Source organism: Notamacropus eugenii, chromosome 2 (genome assembly GCF_028372415.1).
Source record: "Notamacropus eugenii isolate mMacEug1 chromosome 2, mMacEug1.pri_v2, whole genome shotgun sequence".
NCBI lineage: Eukaryota > Metazoa > Chordata > Mammalia > Diprotodontia > Macropodidae > Notamacropus > Notamacropus eugenii.
The window spans coordinates 287140132-287157912 of NC_092873.1; the positions used below are offsets into that span (position 1 = coordinate 287140132).

Genomic DNA, 17781 nt, shown 5'->3' on the forward strand with positions numbered 1-17781 from the left:
GTGTCAGAACTCTCTCCACTAAAATCCTACTGCAATGTCTCATTTTGGATTTTTGAAGGCTATTCAAGCAAGATTAAGCTGAGAAAATAGAATAAAAGTTAGAAGGGAAGGGGAAATAAAAGAAAGTTAAAGAGGATGTGTTTGCATATGTGAGAAAGATTACCTGAGAGAGAATTAACTAAGCTGATGCATGATGGCCTTAATCAGGAAAAAAGAAAGTGGTGGGGAGAAAAAACGTTAGGTCTCACTGAATGTTTTCTGAAGAAAGCAGTAGGGGGAAGAAATGCTCATAGGTACAATGTGGTCATAAATTATGTGTCAATACTCAGGGAATATCTGGTATTTATACAAAGTCATACTCAACCTTTTAAATGCCAAGGCATCAAACCTTTCTCAAACTGATGTTGCTATTAATTATGAAGGTTCTGGCTGAGAAAGGTTGCAGGGTTGAAACAGATCAATCTCAAGGCAGATAATCAGGAGTAAAAAAAAAAAAAAGTCACCTCCATATAATCAGATTATTGATTATCCTACTTTCAGTTTTTAGAAAACTCTTATTTAAACATCTGTTCATATTTTCACCATTTGTTCATATTCACTTAAATACAGTATTAGTCCAATGGAAGTATTAAAGGAAAAAAGTTTGAGATTATCTCCTTGTACAATAGAGGTGGTAAGGCTTTACTATCAGCAAAATTTAAAAAAAAAAAAAAAGGTTCTCTGTCAATCTCTAAAAAAGACATAAAACAAACTTAGAGAAAAGAGAAAGTTTAGTCTATTTAGTTTGAAGGTGATGCTAATTCATTTTTAATACAGAATGAGAAAAGGGAAAGATAGAAACCATATAATATAGTTCCTCTTGAGTTGGGTTCAAAAATAAGAAATTAACAAAGTAAAATCTATGATTCAAAAACAAGCCACATTCAAATTAAGGGGGAAAATACAGTCCAAAAGTATTTTGAATTATCTATGACATTATTTCCCCCATTGGCACAGATAACTAAAGTGTGATTATCCTTTAAATCTGTCCTTCAGTCTATAAATATTTCTTGATCACTTACTATGTTCAAGGAATTGTACTAGGACATGTAGGGAATACAAAGAGACAAAAAATACAAGCTTATAGTATAATAAAGAAGATAAGTAATATACAAATGATTACAATACAAATTAATATATTGATTGCCAGATGAATAGGATTCCTTTTCTTTAGTTTAACATTGCTATGACTTTATTCAAAATATAATTGCACAAAAGTAAGATCTTTTAAGTTTCTGAGACAAACTCTTAAAGAATGTAATATACTGTAATGTATACATCATACAAAGAGAATTAAGAATGCAGTGGAGTTAGAACAAGAATATATTTGCATTAAATGTTTATGATAAAAATCTGACATCCAAAATCTAAAGGGAACTAACACAAATATTCAAAGGTTCTAAAGGAATACTTTTTGAAAGCAATATAAACACATTGGAAAAAGTATTCAATATAAATAATCAACAGAGAAATGAAAATGAACACAGCTCAGAGTTACTGTATGGTAACTATACTCATCAATTGGAGGATGATAAAAAATGAAAATTTTGAGTCCTTTATTCTTCTATTATGTTTATACCCTAAAGAAATTTTGAAAAGCAGAAAATTCCTATCTATTTTTTGAAAGGTCATAGCAGCACTATTTGTAACAGCAATAGATTATAATGGAATATTACTGCACAGTTATGGAACAGTGGTTATAAAGAATTCTAAGAAATGTTCAAAGATAGGAAGTGATGCAAAAGAAAGAAGGAATATACACACTGACTACAACTATCAATGGAGACAAAATTCAGATATTAATTTGATAAGGTTAAAGGATGTAACCTTTCTTTCTTTTAAGAAATGGTAAATAAAATAAAACAGCTGGATATGAAACCATTTGTAATACTCTTCTGTGTTGCTCAAATGTTTTCTGGGACTATGTTTTTCCACATTATAAGATAAATTTATTAATAAAAATATCATTAAACCAGAATGAAACTTCTATAAAATATAAAATCCCCTATGAGTAGAATTTTCATATGGCAAGATGGAGGACAGTATAAAAAGTGGTAAAAAGTGGGCAGAGCATAAGGCATGTTTGAGAAACAAGGAGAAGGGAAATTTACCTGAAGTAAATAGTTTATGTATAGAAGTAGTAAGAGGTAATATGTTAAAATTTAGTAGGGGTCATATTATAGCAGACCTTGAATGTCAGATTAATAATAATAATAATAATAATAACAGCTAGCATTTATATACTGCTGTAAGGTTTACAAAGCACTGTACAAATGTAATCTCATTTGATCCTCACAACAAACCTAACAGGTAGGTGCTATTATTTTACAGATGAGGAAACTGAGGCAGACAGAGGTTAGCTGACTTGCCCAGTGTCATACAGTGCTCACAGCAAGTTTCTGGGGCTAAATTTGAACCCAGATCTTCTTGAGTTCAAGTTCAAAGCCACATCCACTGCACCACTTAGCTGCCTCTTTGAGAAGATTAAGACTTTTGGCTTCTGTCCTATAGGGAAAGAAAAACAACTGAAGGTTTTGAGTAGAAGAATAAGATGATGAAACAAAGAGATTAAAAATATTAATTTGCTAGTACCATACAGAATAAAGAGGGAATAACCAGGAGGCACAGAGAATATGGAAGCTGATGTAACAATCCAGGTGTGCCATAATGAAAGACAATGACCTCTAGCCTTCCTTCCCAAAAATTCATCCCACATTTGGCCAACAGATTATCTTCCTAAACCATAGTTCTGATTGTCACACTATTCCTAAAAATGTTCCAGATGATCTCTACTGTCTACCAAATTAAGTCCTCATTCCATTATCTGGTATTCAAGGTCCACTACAATATGGCCCTAACCACTGGCTCCCTTTTTAATGTACACTGCACTCCAGTCATATAGAACTATTTATCATTCCCTAAATATGCCCGAGGTTTTCCCTTGACCTCTGAACCTTTGTTCATCCCATTTCTTCACCCTATGATGCATTCTCCCTTCTATCTCCACTAACGGAAATTCTATACATCATCAAATTACCTCAATTACTACTTTCTTCAAGAAGTCTACTTCATTCACCTTAGAAGTGAGCTTTCTATCTAGCGTGTTGTTTATGCCACTTTCATAGCTTTGATTATGTTGCATTATTTGTATATATCTTTTGCAGGTGTTAAGGATAAGTATAATTTTATTTTTTATCTTTCAATCTTTAGTGCCTTACATATACTGAGCATTTAATAAATATTTGTTAAATTAAAACATCTAATGAATCTATCTCCAATAAAAATCACTACAGAAACTGGCATTAGTGGTAATCTTGATTAGCCTTTTAGCAGATTATATATAGGCAGCACTTCAGAAAAATGTTGGAGTGTATTAAAAATGATGCTACCAATACTTTGCTTTAATGAACAAAACTCCAAAAGAGAAGACCATGGCGCAAACCTTCAGAAACAAAAGTCTTACATGCTGAGGTTCATCTTCGGCTGACATTGCATTGTTTACGCACAAAGCTTCTAAAAATTTTTGTTTCAGGATGATATAGCGAAACCTGTAAACAAATAAAGTATGACACACTAAAAATCATAAAAAATGACCCTGGAGAGCATCTATCTACTAATTTCAAATATGAAAGAAAAGAAGTAGTTACTGAAGCTATGGAAGTCATGTTTTTAAAACAAACAAAAAAAAGTAATGATTTCTTTAAAAATATTTGCATTTAAAGGATAGGTTTTCAAACAAATACCTTACAAGTAAAATGTACCTAAAACTTACTGAATATAATTTATAAATCCTCTACATTTCTGTTTATACTCAAGTCCTAATCAATTGTTGCAATGATTTTTGCTATTGTTAAGCATAACACCACACTCGAGAGAGGTCCCTTTTAATTTCTAAAATAAACTCTAAATAAAAAGTTTTCCTATAAAATGTCAAGCAATGCAAAATATATCTTAAAAACCCACATACAAATTTTAAAAAAACATTTTTTTAATTAATTATAAGCATGAGCAAGATCTGATAGAGACCTATTTTATCAAGAGATGGCAGTGCTGGTAGGAGGGAATGAGCCAAAGACTTTTCAGAAAAATAAGCATGAACCTGGGAAAGCACTCATTTAAAACTGTGACTTTTAATATAGGGCAGAATTTGAAAAGGACATTTGTCTTACTAGAAAATTTTAAGTTTTTAAAATTTCACACTTTAAAGGAGAAAAAAGATTTCCTATTTATTTTCTTTTCAAGAGTTATATACTCTTACTTGTCCTCTCTCCCGAATTTTTCCTTCAGTTAAAGAAGTATTCTCGAGAGATGTCAACAGCCAACAAAAAATAAAAACAGAACAATATTGCTACTGCTTTAAAATTAGTGCTTCAGGTCTCTAACCTTCATCTCTAGAAATAAGGAATCTTCATATCAAATGCTGCCACCATGAGATGCTTATAGCTCCAAATATTACACTTCTTTTCCTACCAATTTCAGACCATTCTGGTTTAAGCAAGGCTATTTGAAATTACAAAGGGGAAAAGTGTAATTTCAGAAATAACAGCTATTTAATTACAAGTAATCAAAATTATATTTTAAAAATGTTTAGTGTAGATTACGTGGTTCTGTTACTTTATTATCTAGCACAAAATCCCCATGTTGAGTCCCCTGCCAGCCTAAGTCTTCAACTCAAAATAATACCCAAGGTGTCCTGTTCCCATCCCTTTTCTTATAATTGTCTTCTTACCCTATATACGCCAAGTTCTTTTTTCCTCTTTATTTGTCTCTTGCATTAAAATATTGCCAATAGGCTAGATCTCCTTCAACTTTGAGCAAGCAATAGTTCAACCCCTTTTTCACCTATCCTTTTCAAACACAGTATTGCAACAAGTCATTAAGATTATTCGTTAATCCTTATATTCTTTACTTTTATGGGGATTATTTTGTTCAAATGATTCCTCCTACATAACCCAATTCAATAAAATGAATCCACAGCTCTATCACTATCTCACTAAGGCTAGTAACCTGCTCCTTCCTGCAAAGGAAGGTATTACACAATTCAGGATAAAGCTTCATAGCTGACCAGTCTATAATCCTGAAGTCATACCACTACCCATCTTACTCAAGGTCAGAAAAACTACTTTCCCCTTTATTTTCAAGATACTATATGGATAATATTTACTCTCATGTGATGATGACCTGGCTCAACTATTCTCCTCTCAACTAAGCTCACTTTTGGGACTATGTGGTTGAGCTTATGTCTAGGCATTTCACTGCTACCTAATGAAAGAGCTGAGGAGTGTCAATAGGCAATTACGATGTCACCAGACTTACTTGAAAACCAGGTTTATTTAACAAGAGAAATGCTCATGCATGTGGAACCCAAAAGGTTCCCAGTCTTTAAAAAAGTTTACATTTTCATAATAGTAGGACAAAGGAAGGAGGGGATATCAGGAAGGGATGTGATATGGGAGGGGGAACAAAGGCAAAGGTAGGAGAAAAAACAAGACCACTCCCCATGGGAAGGAGCAAGGTAATGGCAAAAGTCTCATTCTTTTCCCTTGGGAACTGCTAGACTATGAAGATAGGAGGGTCTGTTTATCTGCAAAGGACCTCAGCTGCACAAGCATTACCCCAGCCTGGCACAAACTGGCTGGCACCTGTCTTGCCTCCCAAGGACATGTTGGGAATCCAGCTTAGGGTACAACAACAAATTATATCAGTTAAGGGGGAGCTTTGTCCTTGACACATGCAGGGCCTTCTTCATGATCTGGGTCCAGTGTTTCTGGAAAATATGGCAACTGAAAAAGACAAGTTCAAGGGACCCCTTATAAAAGCCCTTAACAGGAAAGAGAATAATCTTCCTTTCTCAGAAGACATATCCTAAAACGGATTTACAACAATCAACTGAGAAATGAAAATAAGAAATGAATGCTCTTCTATGATTCAGATAAAACAATATTTTAATAAACTAAGTAATATTCCATAAGCCATTTTAGAATAAAAGAACAATAGCTTTTCTAGATAAGCACTATTAAATAAGCTATATTTCTGGATAGCAACATCATTGATTAAACATTCTTTGTGCACAGCATAAAACCAGGTAAAATATTATTTTAAAACAGCCATGATATTTGTCCTCCAAGAATATTCAAACTCAAAAGTAGGATGACTTATTTCTAGAGTAAGCCTGATCCAATTTGGGTTCGAGGAATGAGGTGGGGAATGAGGAGGGGAGTGGTTTGAGGAAGCTAAATAATTAGCAAAGATAAAATGTAAAACTTTAAATAAAATCTTACCTTTTTGTGTCAAATTTTTCCATACATTCTAGGGGTTGAATGAATTGAAGAACTTCATCCCACTGGCCATCAAGGATTAGCTGTCTATATGAATTTTTTTTAAAAATTAACCACTCACATATTTATCTTAGTAATCAACATTTACAAATTTCACTTGTAATATTTAAAAATGGGAAATGTGACAAGATGGATTTATGAAGTTAATACTCTGCTAAGCCAGTTAATAAAACTAGCATTTCTTTTGCTACAAGAAGTTGAAATAAAACCTAAGTCTTTTGACAATAATTTTTAAATGTGAGTACTTCCAAAAAATCGTAAGTTATGGAAATATTAATTCTTACTAGTAATCCTTTAGTAATAGCTGCTTCCAATTACTTATTATGTTCTTAGTACTTTGCACTTCATTTATGGAATTATGTATTATTTTGTATTATAATTATTATCTATGTCATATCCCTCTGGTAGAATGTAAACTCCATGAAAGCAGGAACCATTTTTCATCTAAACTTTCTCCATATCTAATGATGTTCTGACAAAGTAGCCATTTAATAAATGCTTTGAAATGAATTAGAATACATTTAAGTATCAGATATTTCCCACTTGTTTTGTGCATCTGTGCCCAACTGTACACAAAAACCATATCCAGATGTCCTAGCTTGACCCAGCCAGAAGCCATGAGAGAAAGCTGGTAGCCTGTTCCCACTTACCAACAGATGCCCTTCCACTGAGGGTCAACCTCTGCCATAGAGATGCCCCCTCTGAGATTCAGTGCTCTTAAAAAGACTTGCCACAGGTGCATTGGTACTGAGAGGCTCAGTTAATACCTCAACTCAGAGAAGCATTTAAATAATCATTATCTTGATATCTAAAGAGGAGGCAATCACTGGGCCATATTTTAAGATACATGTGAGCCTAAACCTCTAGAAAGATAATCTTATTTTCTGCCAACCCAGCAATTCTGTGAAACATATTCTCTTACTTTTTTGAGACTTGCAATATCCTCTCTTTCTAAATCTTTGACCTATGTATCTCTGACAGCTATCAATTTAGATGCTGGCAAAGGCTTCCCAGGGAAGCCTTCATCTGGGTGGGTACATTGCTAGAGAATGAGTGCTTCACAGGAAAAGGACCCCACAGGTCTTGATTGTCTTGGCAAAGGTTACTGAAGTGCACCTTTAACTAGCCTCCCTGGGCTTAAGCAGTGTTGATGCCACAAAATATATGAAAATAAAATTAAATCTTATTTTTAAAAAAGTACTAGCATAATAAAGCTTTTTAAAGTACTATTTGTTCCTCAGGAAGTACAATCCATGGCTAAGTCTTTTCAAGCTACAAAGTCTTTTCAAACTATGTGTTTTTGAATTGAATCTCTTAAAAGAAAGTTGATTAGGAACATAGGATCTTTGAGATTGAGGAAAATGAGACCAAAAGAAGTTAAGTAACTTTCCCAATTAGGATATATACAAAGTAGAAAGTCCATTTTAATGCAGAATTATGAACTCTATTTTTACATTCAATTCAAAACACTTATTTTGAACCTGAAGATGACTCTGGTTTCTTGATTATAAATCTCTACTGTTCTTCCAAAGCTACCGTAAAATTGGCAATTTGGCTTTTAAAAATAAAGCCTGACTTCATGATTAATAGAAATATCTTTCCCTTAAGTTCTATAACAAATACCACCATCAGATATAGCTTACATAGATTTTCCACGTCTTAGCTAAATGATCAAATGAGATAATGTAGGTAAATAATGTAGATAAAAACATTTTGCTCTAACTCAACTCAAATGGTTTTGTGATAACAATTTGGATATTCCCTCCCTTACAGATTGCAATCCATCCATGTCTGTATGCTTCTTGTTCAAGTCTTCTTGTTAAAGTTCACCACAGGAATTGAGAAAACTTAAAGTGCCCTCTAAATGTTGGTTGTTATCATCTGTTATCTTTAGGGAATGAATCATCTTCAATAGCAAAGTTTTCTCCACTAGGGAAAACCATTTTGGATAAAAATCTTTATACAATATATTGTAATCTTATATGCCTTCGAAGAAAATGTAACTTTTCTTTAATACTCAAGGTCATTATGAATATCAAGTATTATACTGTATTACAATAAAATTATGTCCAAAAGGCCTATGGAAGACATCTATTAGACACCAACAAATAGCAACATAGTAAAGATTTTACTGATAGGCATGCCTGCATCCTTCAATAATATCTACCATAATATGAAAAAATAGGCAGCATAGTACAAGAAGAAAAACACACCAGATTTCAATTTGGGTTTAACTTTCATCTCTAGGTTACTGTTATCTTGGGCAACAATTGTAAGCTTTACCTCTTATCTCTAAGGTCCCTTCTGCATTTAACATTCTATGACAATGAATTAATGCTTCATGCCTATAAATTCATTAATTCTTAAAGTGTTTCTTTGATGAAGATTAAGTCTGAGAAATTAGTGAAGACATACCTCAGAAAAAGCATATCATCTGAAAACAGGCCATTTATCACTCCACTTTCCTTCTCAAGAGCCAACATGCTGATGTGAAGTTTCTTTGAGTTCAGAAAGTCTAAGATTAATTTGATAATTTCAACCTCTTTCACATTTACTGTTTCTTCAGCAGTCATTGTTGATAGCCTACATAACAAAAAGAAAATCAGAAACAAAATATTGATCCTATTACTTTATTTTTAAATTACACTGCACAAAAACTATACTAACAAAACTACTTGAGATTTTATGGTATGACTTTTAAAAGTTATATTAAACTATCAATTTATCCAAATTAAAAAATTATAAAAAGTAAATATAGCCTACCCAACCATTTAGTGTCTACACAAACTGCCTTCTATGAGTTTATAATCTAAATTATAGTCCTTTATTTACAGACCAAACTAGGATGAAGTCAGTTTAGACATGTAGGGCTTGAAATGATAGAACTTTAACTGAATTGTCCTATAGACTACTTATATGTGGGTCTGGAGCTTGGGAGTTGAGATGGAAAGATGTACAATGTTAAGTCATATAAATATTGGCAATAGGAAGTATCAGAGAATTTCTTTTTACTTGAATGTCCTCTTTGATGGTCATAGGTGAAAATGGTGAAAAATATGTTGAAAAATATGGTTTTGGAGTTGAGAATAAAAGAGGCTAAAGTCATGTATAATTATACAGAAATTGTCACATTTATATATCATGAATATTTTATTCAGGAAAAGAAGCAGAAGGTGCAAGACATGGAAAGCTCTGAATAATATTACATAAAAATGAAATTGATTATATTTTAACAAAAACAACTACTGATAAATCATGAACAGAATGAACAGAGTAGTCCCTGAGGCTCCCTAGGCCCTCAGGGCCCCAGATTTCCCTTAACCCTCATTTTTGTTCAGCCCAACCCAGATCTGGTATCTTTTTGAGTTTTGTGACCAAAGCCAAGCCTTATGGAGCCATGCCTCTGACACATGAGGTAAGAGTATTGGGGCAGGTTTACAGGGGGCTGCCAGTATCTCTAGCCTCTGAATCTTCCTGAAAAGACTTCTCCCCATGATGTCATTGGTCTTCTTCAAAAACAAAGGATAAAAAAATAAGGCTAGTAACTGCTTTCCAACCCCTCCCTCACCTCTAATCCAGTGCTTAAAAATAGCAAGAGTTCCATTTTGTACAGACATTTTGACTTTCCAATTATGAACTCAAGAAATTCTATAGAGTGGATTAATTTTTTTTATTAAGTTCCTACTACTATATCCTAGGCACTAAGGATATAAAAATGAAACAATTTGGGGTCTCAAGAAGCTTAAATTCTATTGCAGAGACAACAGCAAATTTGTTTGTGTATGTGTATAAATATGTATATACTGAATAAAAAAAAGGAGAATAGCACTAGCAAATTGAGGGCTATAACAAAAGGTATCATATAGGAGGTGGCATCTGGCCTGAGTCTTGAAGGAAGTTCAGGAATCTACGAGGCACAGGTGAGGAGGAAATGCAATCAGAGACAGGACATAGAATATTCATATACAGGGAACAGAAAGAAGGCCAGTTTGACTGGATAGTAGCATGAGGTAAAAAGAATAACATATGATGAAGCTAGATAGATAGGTTAGGGCCAAGTTGCAATGGGCTGTGAAAGCCAAACAGAGGAGCTTGTGTAGAAGTAAGAGAGAGCCACCGAAGGTTAAGAAGAGGAGTGACAAGGTTAAGTCTGCCCTTAATGAAAATCACTACAATCTTTCCTCTGTATTCCCTTCTCTCCACTCCCACAGCTACCACACTAGTTCAGCCCATAATCACATCTCACCTGGACTACAGCTATAACATTCTTATTGATCTCCCTGTCTCACATCTCTTCTCCAATCCATCTTAGATGATGTGGCCAGATTTTCTTTCATTTCCCAATTCAGTAAACTATAGTGGTGGCTGTCTAGTACTTCCAAGATAAACATAAAGTCTTTTATTTGTCACTTAGAGTTCTTCACAATCTAACCCACTGCTACCTTTGTATTCTCACATTTTACCTCCTCACCTGCCCCTCTCCCCAGCTACAAAGGCCTATTTGTTCCTCAAACACCATGCTCTACCTCTTGCCTCCATGTCTTTGCATTGGCTGACAGTCCCCTGTTACTGGAATGCTTTCCCTTTTCACCTAAGCTTCTCTCAGTTTCTCTGACTTCTTCAAGACTAAGCTCAAATCCCATCTTCTCTAAGAAAATGTGCAGTCCCAGTCCACACACACACACACACACACACACACACACACACACACACACACACCCCACTAGTTATTTACATTGTTGTCTCCCTCCAACAGAATATAAATTATTTTTTATAGACTGTTTTTGCCTTTCTTTGTATCTCCAGAACTCAGCACAGTGCCTGGCTCATGTTAAGTACTTAAAAAATGCTTGCTGATTGGCTGGATAGTTTGAAGTTGGAAGACTTGAGGCAAGAGATCCATTAGGAAGGAGGCCACCAAGTTGAGAGGTGATGAGGTCCTGAACTACAAGGTTGGTTGTGAGCACTGTTGTGGAACTGACAAGACTTAACAACTGAGTAGATAATTCAGATAAGGGAAAGTGAGTTGAGAATAATGAAAACTGAGAGAGGGAAGTTGAATAAGTATTAAGTACATACTGTGTGCCAGGAACTATACCAAGCACTTTACAAATATTATCTCATTTGATCCGCATAACATCCTTCAGAGGTAGGTGCTAATTGAGGAAACTGAGGCACATAAAGGTAAAGAGACTTGCCCAGAGTCACACAGTGACTCCAGGCCCAGAGCTCTCTCCATTATGCCACCTAGCTGCCCTAGGCAGAGGCTGATTAGTTTCTGTGTATTCCCAGTACCTAGCACAGTACCTGCCCCTTAGTAGGTATTTAATTAATGTTTGATGAAGTGAATTATTACTGATGAAACAATCATTAAGTTATAATATACAGTAACTAAAAACTGAAGTGGCTCTGAAAAGGAGCATATCCAATGATAATAGAATCGGTAATACTAAATCTATTTCTATAATCCTGCAGGGGTGGAGGAGGGTTCCCCAGTCACCACATCTGGTTGTGACCAACAAAATAGAGAAATTGATATTTTCTTTTATGTTCATAACCTCTCAAACCTCTTAATAGACATTATATGCAAGAGATAAAGCAATTTCAGCTGTCTCCACAGTCTAGATTTAAACACCAAAAACCTTAATGAGATAATAGTTCAGTAAACAGTAGACAAGCCTAATTCCTAACCCAGTGTTGCACAATGTATGGCCCTCCAGTAGTTTGTAGCCCACCAAAGGATTTCGGTGACTTGTAAAAAATGTAGAGGATGTTAAAAAAGGTAAAGATGTAATGAGTGCTTTGTCCATGCCCTGCTTAACCCACCTTCCACTAATTACCATTGTGCCCATCACATAACATGACAGGTAAGTTGCCACTGTGCACTCTCCTATTTGTCATGTGACCCACAAGTCAATCAATCATCATCTGTCTGTCTCTAGTTGCAGAAGAGCAGGAGTCATATCTTTTTACTGTTTTCAGTTGTTACTAAATGCAAACAGTAAGAAAACCTGAAAAATGCATTAAAACTTGTACTACTTAGCAAAATAATTTTTTAAACATTAATGTGATTTCATGATAATAAAAATAAAATAAATAAATAAAAATTTTAATAAGTGTAATTAATTGATATTAATTGAAATTTCCTTTTTTTAAAGATGACTTGCAAAATAATTTAATCATTAATTATACCTTTATTTGGAAAGTGAGTCACGAAAAATCCACCTGCAGCCCAAAGAAGTTTAGCCTATTTTAATTTTGCCCCCTACCTATTGCCAAGTTGTACAGGTTTGTCCTAAATCCCTAACTCAGTTACCCTCTCCCCAACTGCACACCAAACAATTCTGTTTACCCCAAACTACCCCAAAAATCACGAAGGAGAGAGACTGAGGCTAGTGAAACATGAACTGCCCAGTGTGTGCAAGGAGGCTGGGAAAGCTTTTAGAGCCAGCCCTCAGGGAAATAACCATCAAAGGGGGAGAAGCAAAAAAAGTGAGCAATAGGGGAATAAAAGGGGAAAAGACTGAAATCACTAAAAGTTCTCAGGAGAAAGAAAACTCAATTAAAGACCTTAAGCATAAGTAGATAAGCCAACAGGGAAGCTATTAATAACAGAAGAGAATATGGCCCCCAGATCTACTTAAAGAATCCAGACATCTATTAATAAATATTGTAAGACAAAGGAAAATGAATTAACACCTGATCCTATCCTATGGATTCCCAAAAGAGCATGGAACCACAGGATAATATTCCTCAATAGTTTAAAAGAGAAATAAGAATTGTGAAAGCAGTAATTTCTATCATACAAAACAAAAATAATTGATAGACCAAAAAAACTTGAATCCATGATGGCAAATCTCATCAAACCAAAGAAAATCAAAATGTAAATACATTGAAATGAAGGTCAATCTGGAAGTACAGAAGCAGAAAATAATAACATTAAAAGAAAATATGATCTCTGTAGAAGCAAAACATAATAATCTCAGAAACAGGATGTATAGACATAACTTAAGAATTACAGGCCTCTCTGAAAACCAACAAGCCAAAGAACTTGAATAATGTAAAGCAAATAATACAAAAGAATTCCCTAGAACTTCTGAACACAGAAAACAAAGTGCCACTCAAAAGAATCAACAGATTGTTTCCATTAAGAAAAAAATCTGTTACAAACTCTAAAAAAAATCTGTTACAAATTACTAAGAAGTAATTAAATGTACTAACACCAATGGCAAATAACAAATTCTGCAAGCCAACTAGGAAAAAGACTTTCAAATAAAAAGGAAACATAAATAACACAAGACTATTCTGCACCCACCAGAAAACACAGGAGAGAATGAAACAATGTATTCTGAAGAGCAACTGGGCTCAAAATGCAATCCTACAAAAACCAAAATGAAAATGAAAGCTAAAAGAAAAAAGGTCGGATGTTGAAGAATTCCCAAAAAGGAAAACCAGACCTGAACAAATTATTAGCTTTTCAAACAAGGGGGGAAAAGGTGAAAGCAAAAGTCATATAGAAGTGATGATGGAGGAACAGGCCTGAAATATTATGGACTAAATCTCACATCACCCCCACTACAAGGTAAATCAACGTCTGTTTTATGGAACTAAATTACAGAATGAAAGTTCATGTAAAGGGGGTAGGGGGAGGGGTGAATGGAGGAAGAAGGTAAAGAAGAACATGTGATATATCCTAATAAGTCAAAGGCTACCAATAAAAAGAAAATAACTCCTATAGTCTCTCAGGAAGAAGAGACCCTCCAAGAGAATAAAAGGCAAAAGGAAGGATTAAAATACAGAGAAACAAAGAAGGAAATTCTGCTTCCGTAGAAGGAGAGGGTACCATTGATTAATTTCCCTAACCTCTAAAGTTAAAAGAAGACCTTACAGTGGATCTAATCTAAATTTACTACTTAGAGAAACCACTCATCTTGTCTCAGAAGGGGAATCAGAGCTCCTGAGGGCAAACAACATCCAGAAAAGTTGAAGGCCATGGAACCAGGGAGGAAATTTCAAGGCAAATGGGGAAAAAACAACCAAGAGGAGAGCAAAGGTTAATAATGAACTGCACAGTCAGGGACACTGACATCAATAATATCATCATCATCACCACCACCATCATTACAGCAGCAGCAGCAGCAGCAGCAGCAGCAGCAGCAGCAGCAGCAGCAGCAGCAGCAGCAGTAGTAATAGTAATAGTAGTAGTAGTAGTAGTAGTAGTAGTAGTAGTAGTAGTAGTAGTAGTAGTAGTAGTAGCAGCAGTAGTGGTAGTAGTGGTAGTAATAATAATAGCAGCTAACATTTGTATAAGACCTGGGGGCAGATAGGTGGTATAGTAGATAGAGAAGATGATCTGGAGTCAGGAAGATCTGGCCTCAGACACTTACTGTGTAACCCTGGGCAAGTCACCCTGTTTGCCTCAATTTCCTCATCTGTAAAATGAATTAGAGAAGGAAATAGGAAAACCATTCCTGTATCTTTGCCAAGAAAACCCCAAATGGGGTCACAAAAAGTCAGACACCATTGAAAAAAGTGAACACCACCACATACCGCCTATTATGTGCCAGGCACTATGTTAAGTACTTCAAAATTCATATTTCATTTGATCATCACAACAAATGTGGGAGGTAGATGCTATTATCCCCATATTTTATAGTAGACTTATTAAGTGACTTGCCCAGGGTTACACAGTTAGTATACTACCTAAGGCCAGTCTTCCTGACTTCAGGCCACCTGCTCTATCCACTTACTATACCACATGGAAAAATCCCTACCACTGGTCAATATCCTCTTTATCACCTGTAGGAATTGGTACTTCTAAGAGTGAATCACAACAAAAAAAAGGAGTCAGCAGGGAAAAATCTACAAGGCAATAACAGAGACTATTTAAAAGAGGGAAGCCAAAATATGTCCCTTAAGAAGCTTTAGTTCCATGAGGAACACAGAGACTAAAGGAGGACTAAATATGTATAAGGGATAAGAATAAAAGTCTAGAACAGACAGAAAAGGAAGATAAATAATGAAAAGAATGAGGGAAAAACCTTTTTAGAAAAAGGTAGAGAAAATGAAATTTTAGAAACCAACAAAACAGGAGAGGGAGAAGAGGAAGGGAGCTCTTGCTTAACTACTTAACTGACAGGAAAAAAAGGGAAAGAATTAAATAAATAACTTAGATAAATAGATAAATTAAACAGATAGAATTTAATAGATAAAAGAAAAAGAAAAGGAACTAATTAAGCAAAACTACAAACCTGGAGTAAATGGAGGTAACAAATGGAGTCACAAAATGGGGTAACAAGTAGAGGGGGAAAGGGATTCAGAGAGTAAGGAAAAGAGAGCCTGTGGGAAGAGTGGAGCCTTAAAATGGATTAAGCTAAAATAACTAAAAAGACATAGTACTGTCTTTTATACAAGAAGGAGGAAAATGTTAATTTAAGGGGGGAAAAACGCAACACAGAGACAATGGGAAAATGGAGGAAAATATAAACCTAACTCTGAACTTTAAATGTAAATTAATTAAACCATCCTAATGCAACAAAGAGTGACAGACAGGATAAGAAAACAAAATTCACAATCTGTTGCTTACAAGAAATACATTAAAAACAAAGACATACACAGAATAAAAATGAGAGGATTGGGGGGATGGGGTGTGATTTTGCTATGCATCAGGTGAATCCAAAAAAGCAGAAGCTGCAATCATGCTACCACACAAAGTAAAAATAAATATTCACAATATAAAAAGAGATTTTTAAAAAATAAAATTATGTGATACTGAATTGAACATAGAAGACAAACCTATTATTAATAGTAAACTTCTATGGTCCAAATACATTAGAATCTAAATTCATAAAGGACAAATCAACTGGACCACAAGAAGATGCAGAGAGAAAAATACAATAGTTACAAGAGATTTCAGCATCCCTCTTTGAGATTTGGAGAAGTCTAAAGGAAAGACAAACAAAAAGGAAAATACAGAATTTAACAAATGGCTAGGGTAAGTAGCACTAAAAGATATGTGATGTCTTAAAAATGGGACTGATAAAGAATATATGTATTTCTCAACATCACACAGAAGATTTATAAAAACTTAACATGTTTTAAGGCACAGAGATATTGCAAACAAATGTAAAAAGGCAGAACTAGTAGTAAATACATCCTTTATAGACCATAACAAAATAAAAACAGTAATCATGACAGGAAGCAAAAACAAAAAATAAAGACCCAAATGAAAACTTAGTGGAATTCTAAAAAATGAGTGGGTCTAAGAATTATAGAAACAATTAGTGATTATGTGAAAGAAAATTATAAGGATTAAAAAACACACCAAAATTTCTAAGAATCAGATAAAGCAATCCCGAGAGGAAAAAATCCTATCCCTACAAACATGCATTAACAAACTAGAAAGAGTATAATCTTGCAGGATAAATATAGAGCTATACTTTTGTACTTTACATTTGCTATTATAATTAAGATGAAAGTAGATAACTGAAAAGATATTTAATTATCCAAGATTATTTAAGTTAAACTAATTAGATTAAAATGTTATTAGTGTACTATAAAATACTCAGTAGAAAAACAGTTTAGTCAGTTAAGAATTCTAAGTCTTAAGTGCTTTCCTGTTGCTAGACACAGAAACAATTGCAAAAATGAATAAACACCTATTTTGATTACATATTTCTTCCTTTCCAAATCTACTTAAGCAAAAGTATCTTCATGCTATTGCAGCATTTATAGAATCTCCCTCAATGACATCTATACAAATTTTTATTTTTTCTTATGGTGCCAATTTTAAATAGATTTTATTTTCCAGGACGAGAACTGCATTTCCATACATATACATTAAGGATAAAGTACAATTTTGTTCACTTTTCCCTCATTACACACATTCAAATATTCAGAGTGCCCAGATTTACACAGTTAAATGTTACTTTTAGACTGCCACTCCCTACCTTTGCTACAAATCTTTTAAGTCCTTCAATTTTTGGAAGGCTGTGTGAAATGCTTGCTCTTCTGGTGAATTTAGTTGACTTCTTCAATGGTGGGTCCAATAGAAGCTCCTCTAGATGAGGCTGTTCCACCACTCACTGGGAACCCACCAGGTGTGGCATGCCCACCACACTGAGGTACAGTTTGGTAATGATAGGGTTGAAGACCTCTTTTTGTCGATGTTCAAATTCTTCCTTCTCAGCAGTCTGGTTCATATTCAGTTAGTTTATTATTTTATTATATTTGTCAGGGATCTTCATGATCAATTTTGCTTTAGAGGTTTTCATCCTCTACAGTGGGTTGTTGTTGTAGTTCATGTTGAAAGTGCAAGATTCAAGAGATTTCTTGGAAGACACCTGGTCTTAAGCCTTGTATTTCTCAGTCTCCAGGACCATATACTCAATGTCTTCTTTGCTCA

General features: G+C 34.4%; 1 protein-coding gene across 5 annotated transcripts in view; it reads right to left on the reverse strand.

The window, feature by feature from the left end:
* WDR47 (WD repeat domain 47) overlaps positions 1-17781 on the reverse strand; it is an 81468-nt gene that overhangs the window by 43784 nt on the left and 19903 nt on the right. For all 5 annotated transcript variants that reach the window (XM_072644199.1, XM_072644198.1, XM_072644197.1 and 2 more), the window contains exons 2-4: positions 8793-8960; positions 6321-6404; positions 3503-3587 (exon numbers count right to left, since the gene is read on the reverse strand). In XM_072644199.1, the coding sequence (XP_072500300.1) occupies positions 3503-3587; positions 6321-6404; positions 8793-8950 (327 nt within the window). In that variant the 5' untranslated portion in view covers positions 8951-8960. The remainder of the gene's footprint in view (positions 1-3502; positions 3588-6320; positions 6405-8792; positions 8961-17781) is intronic.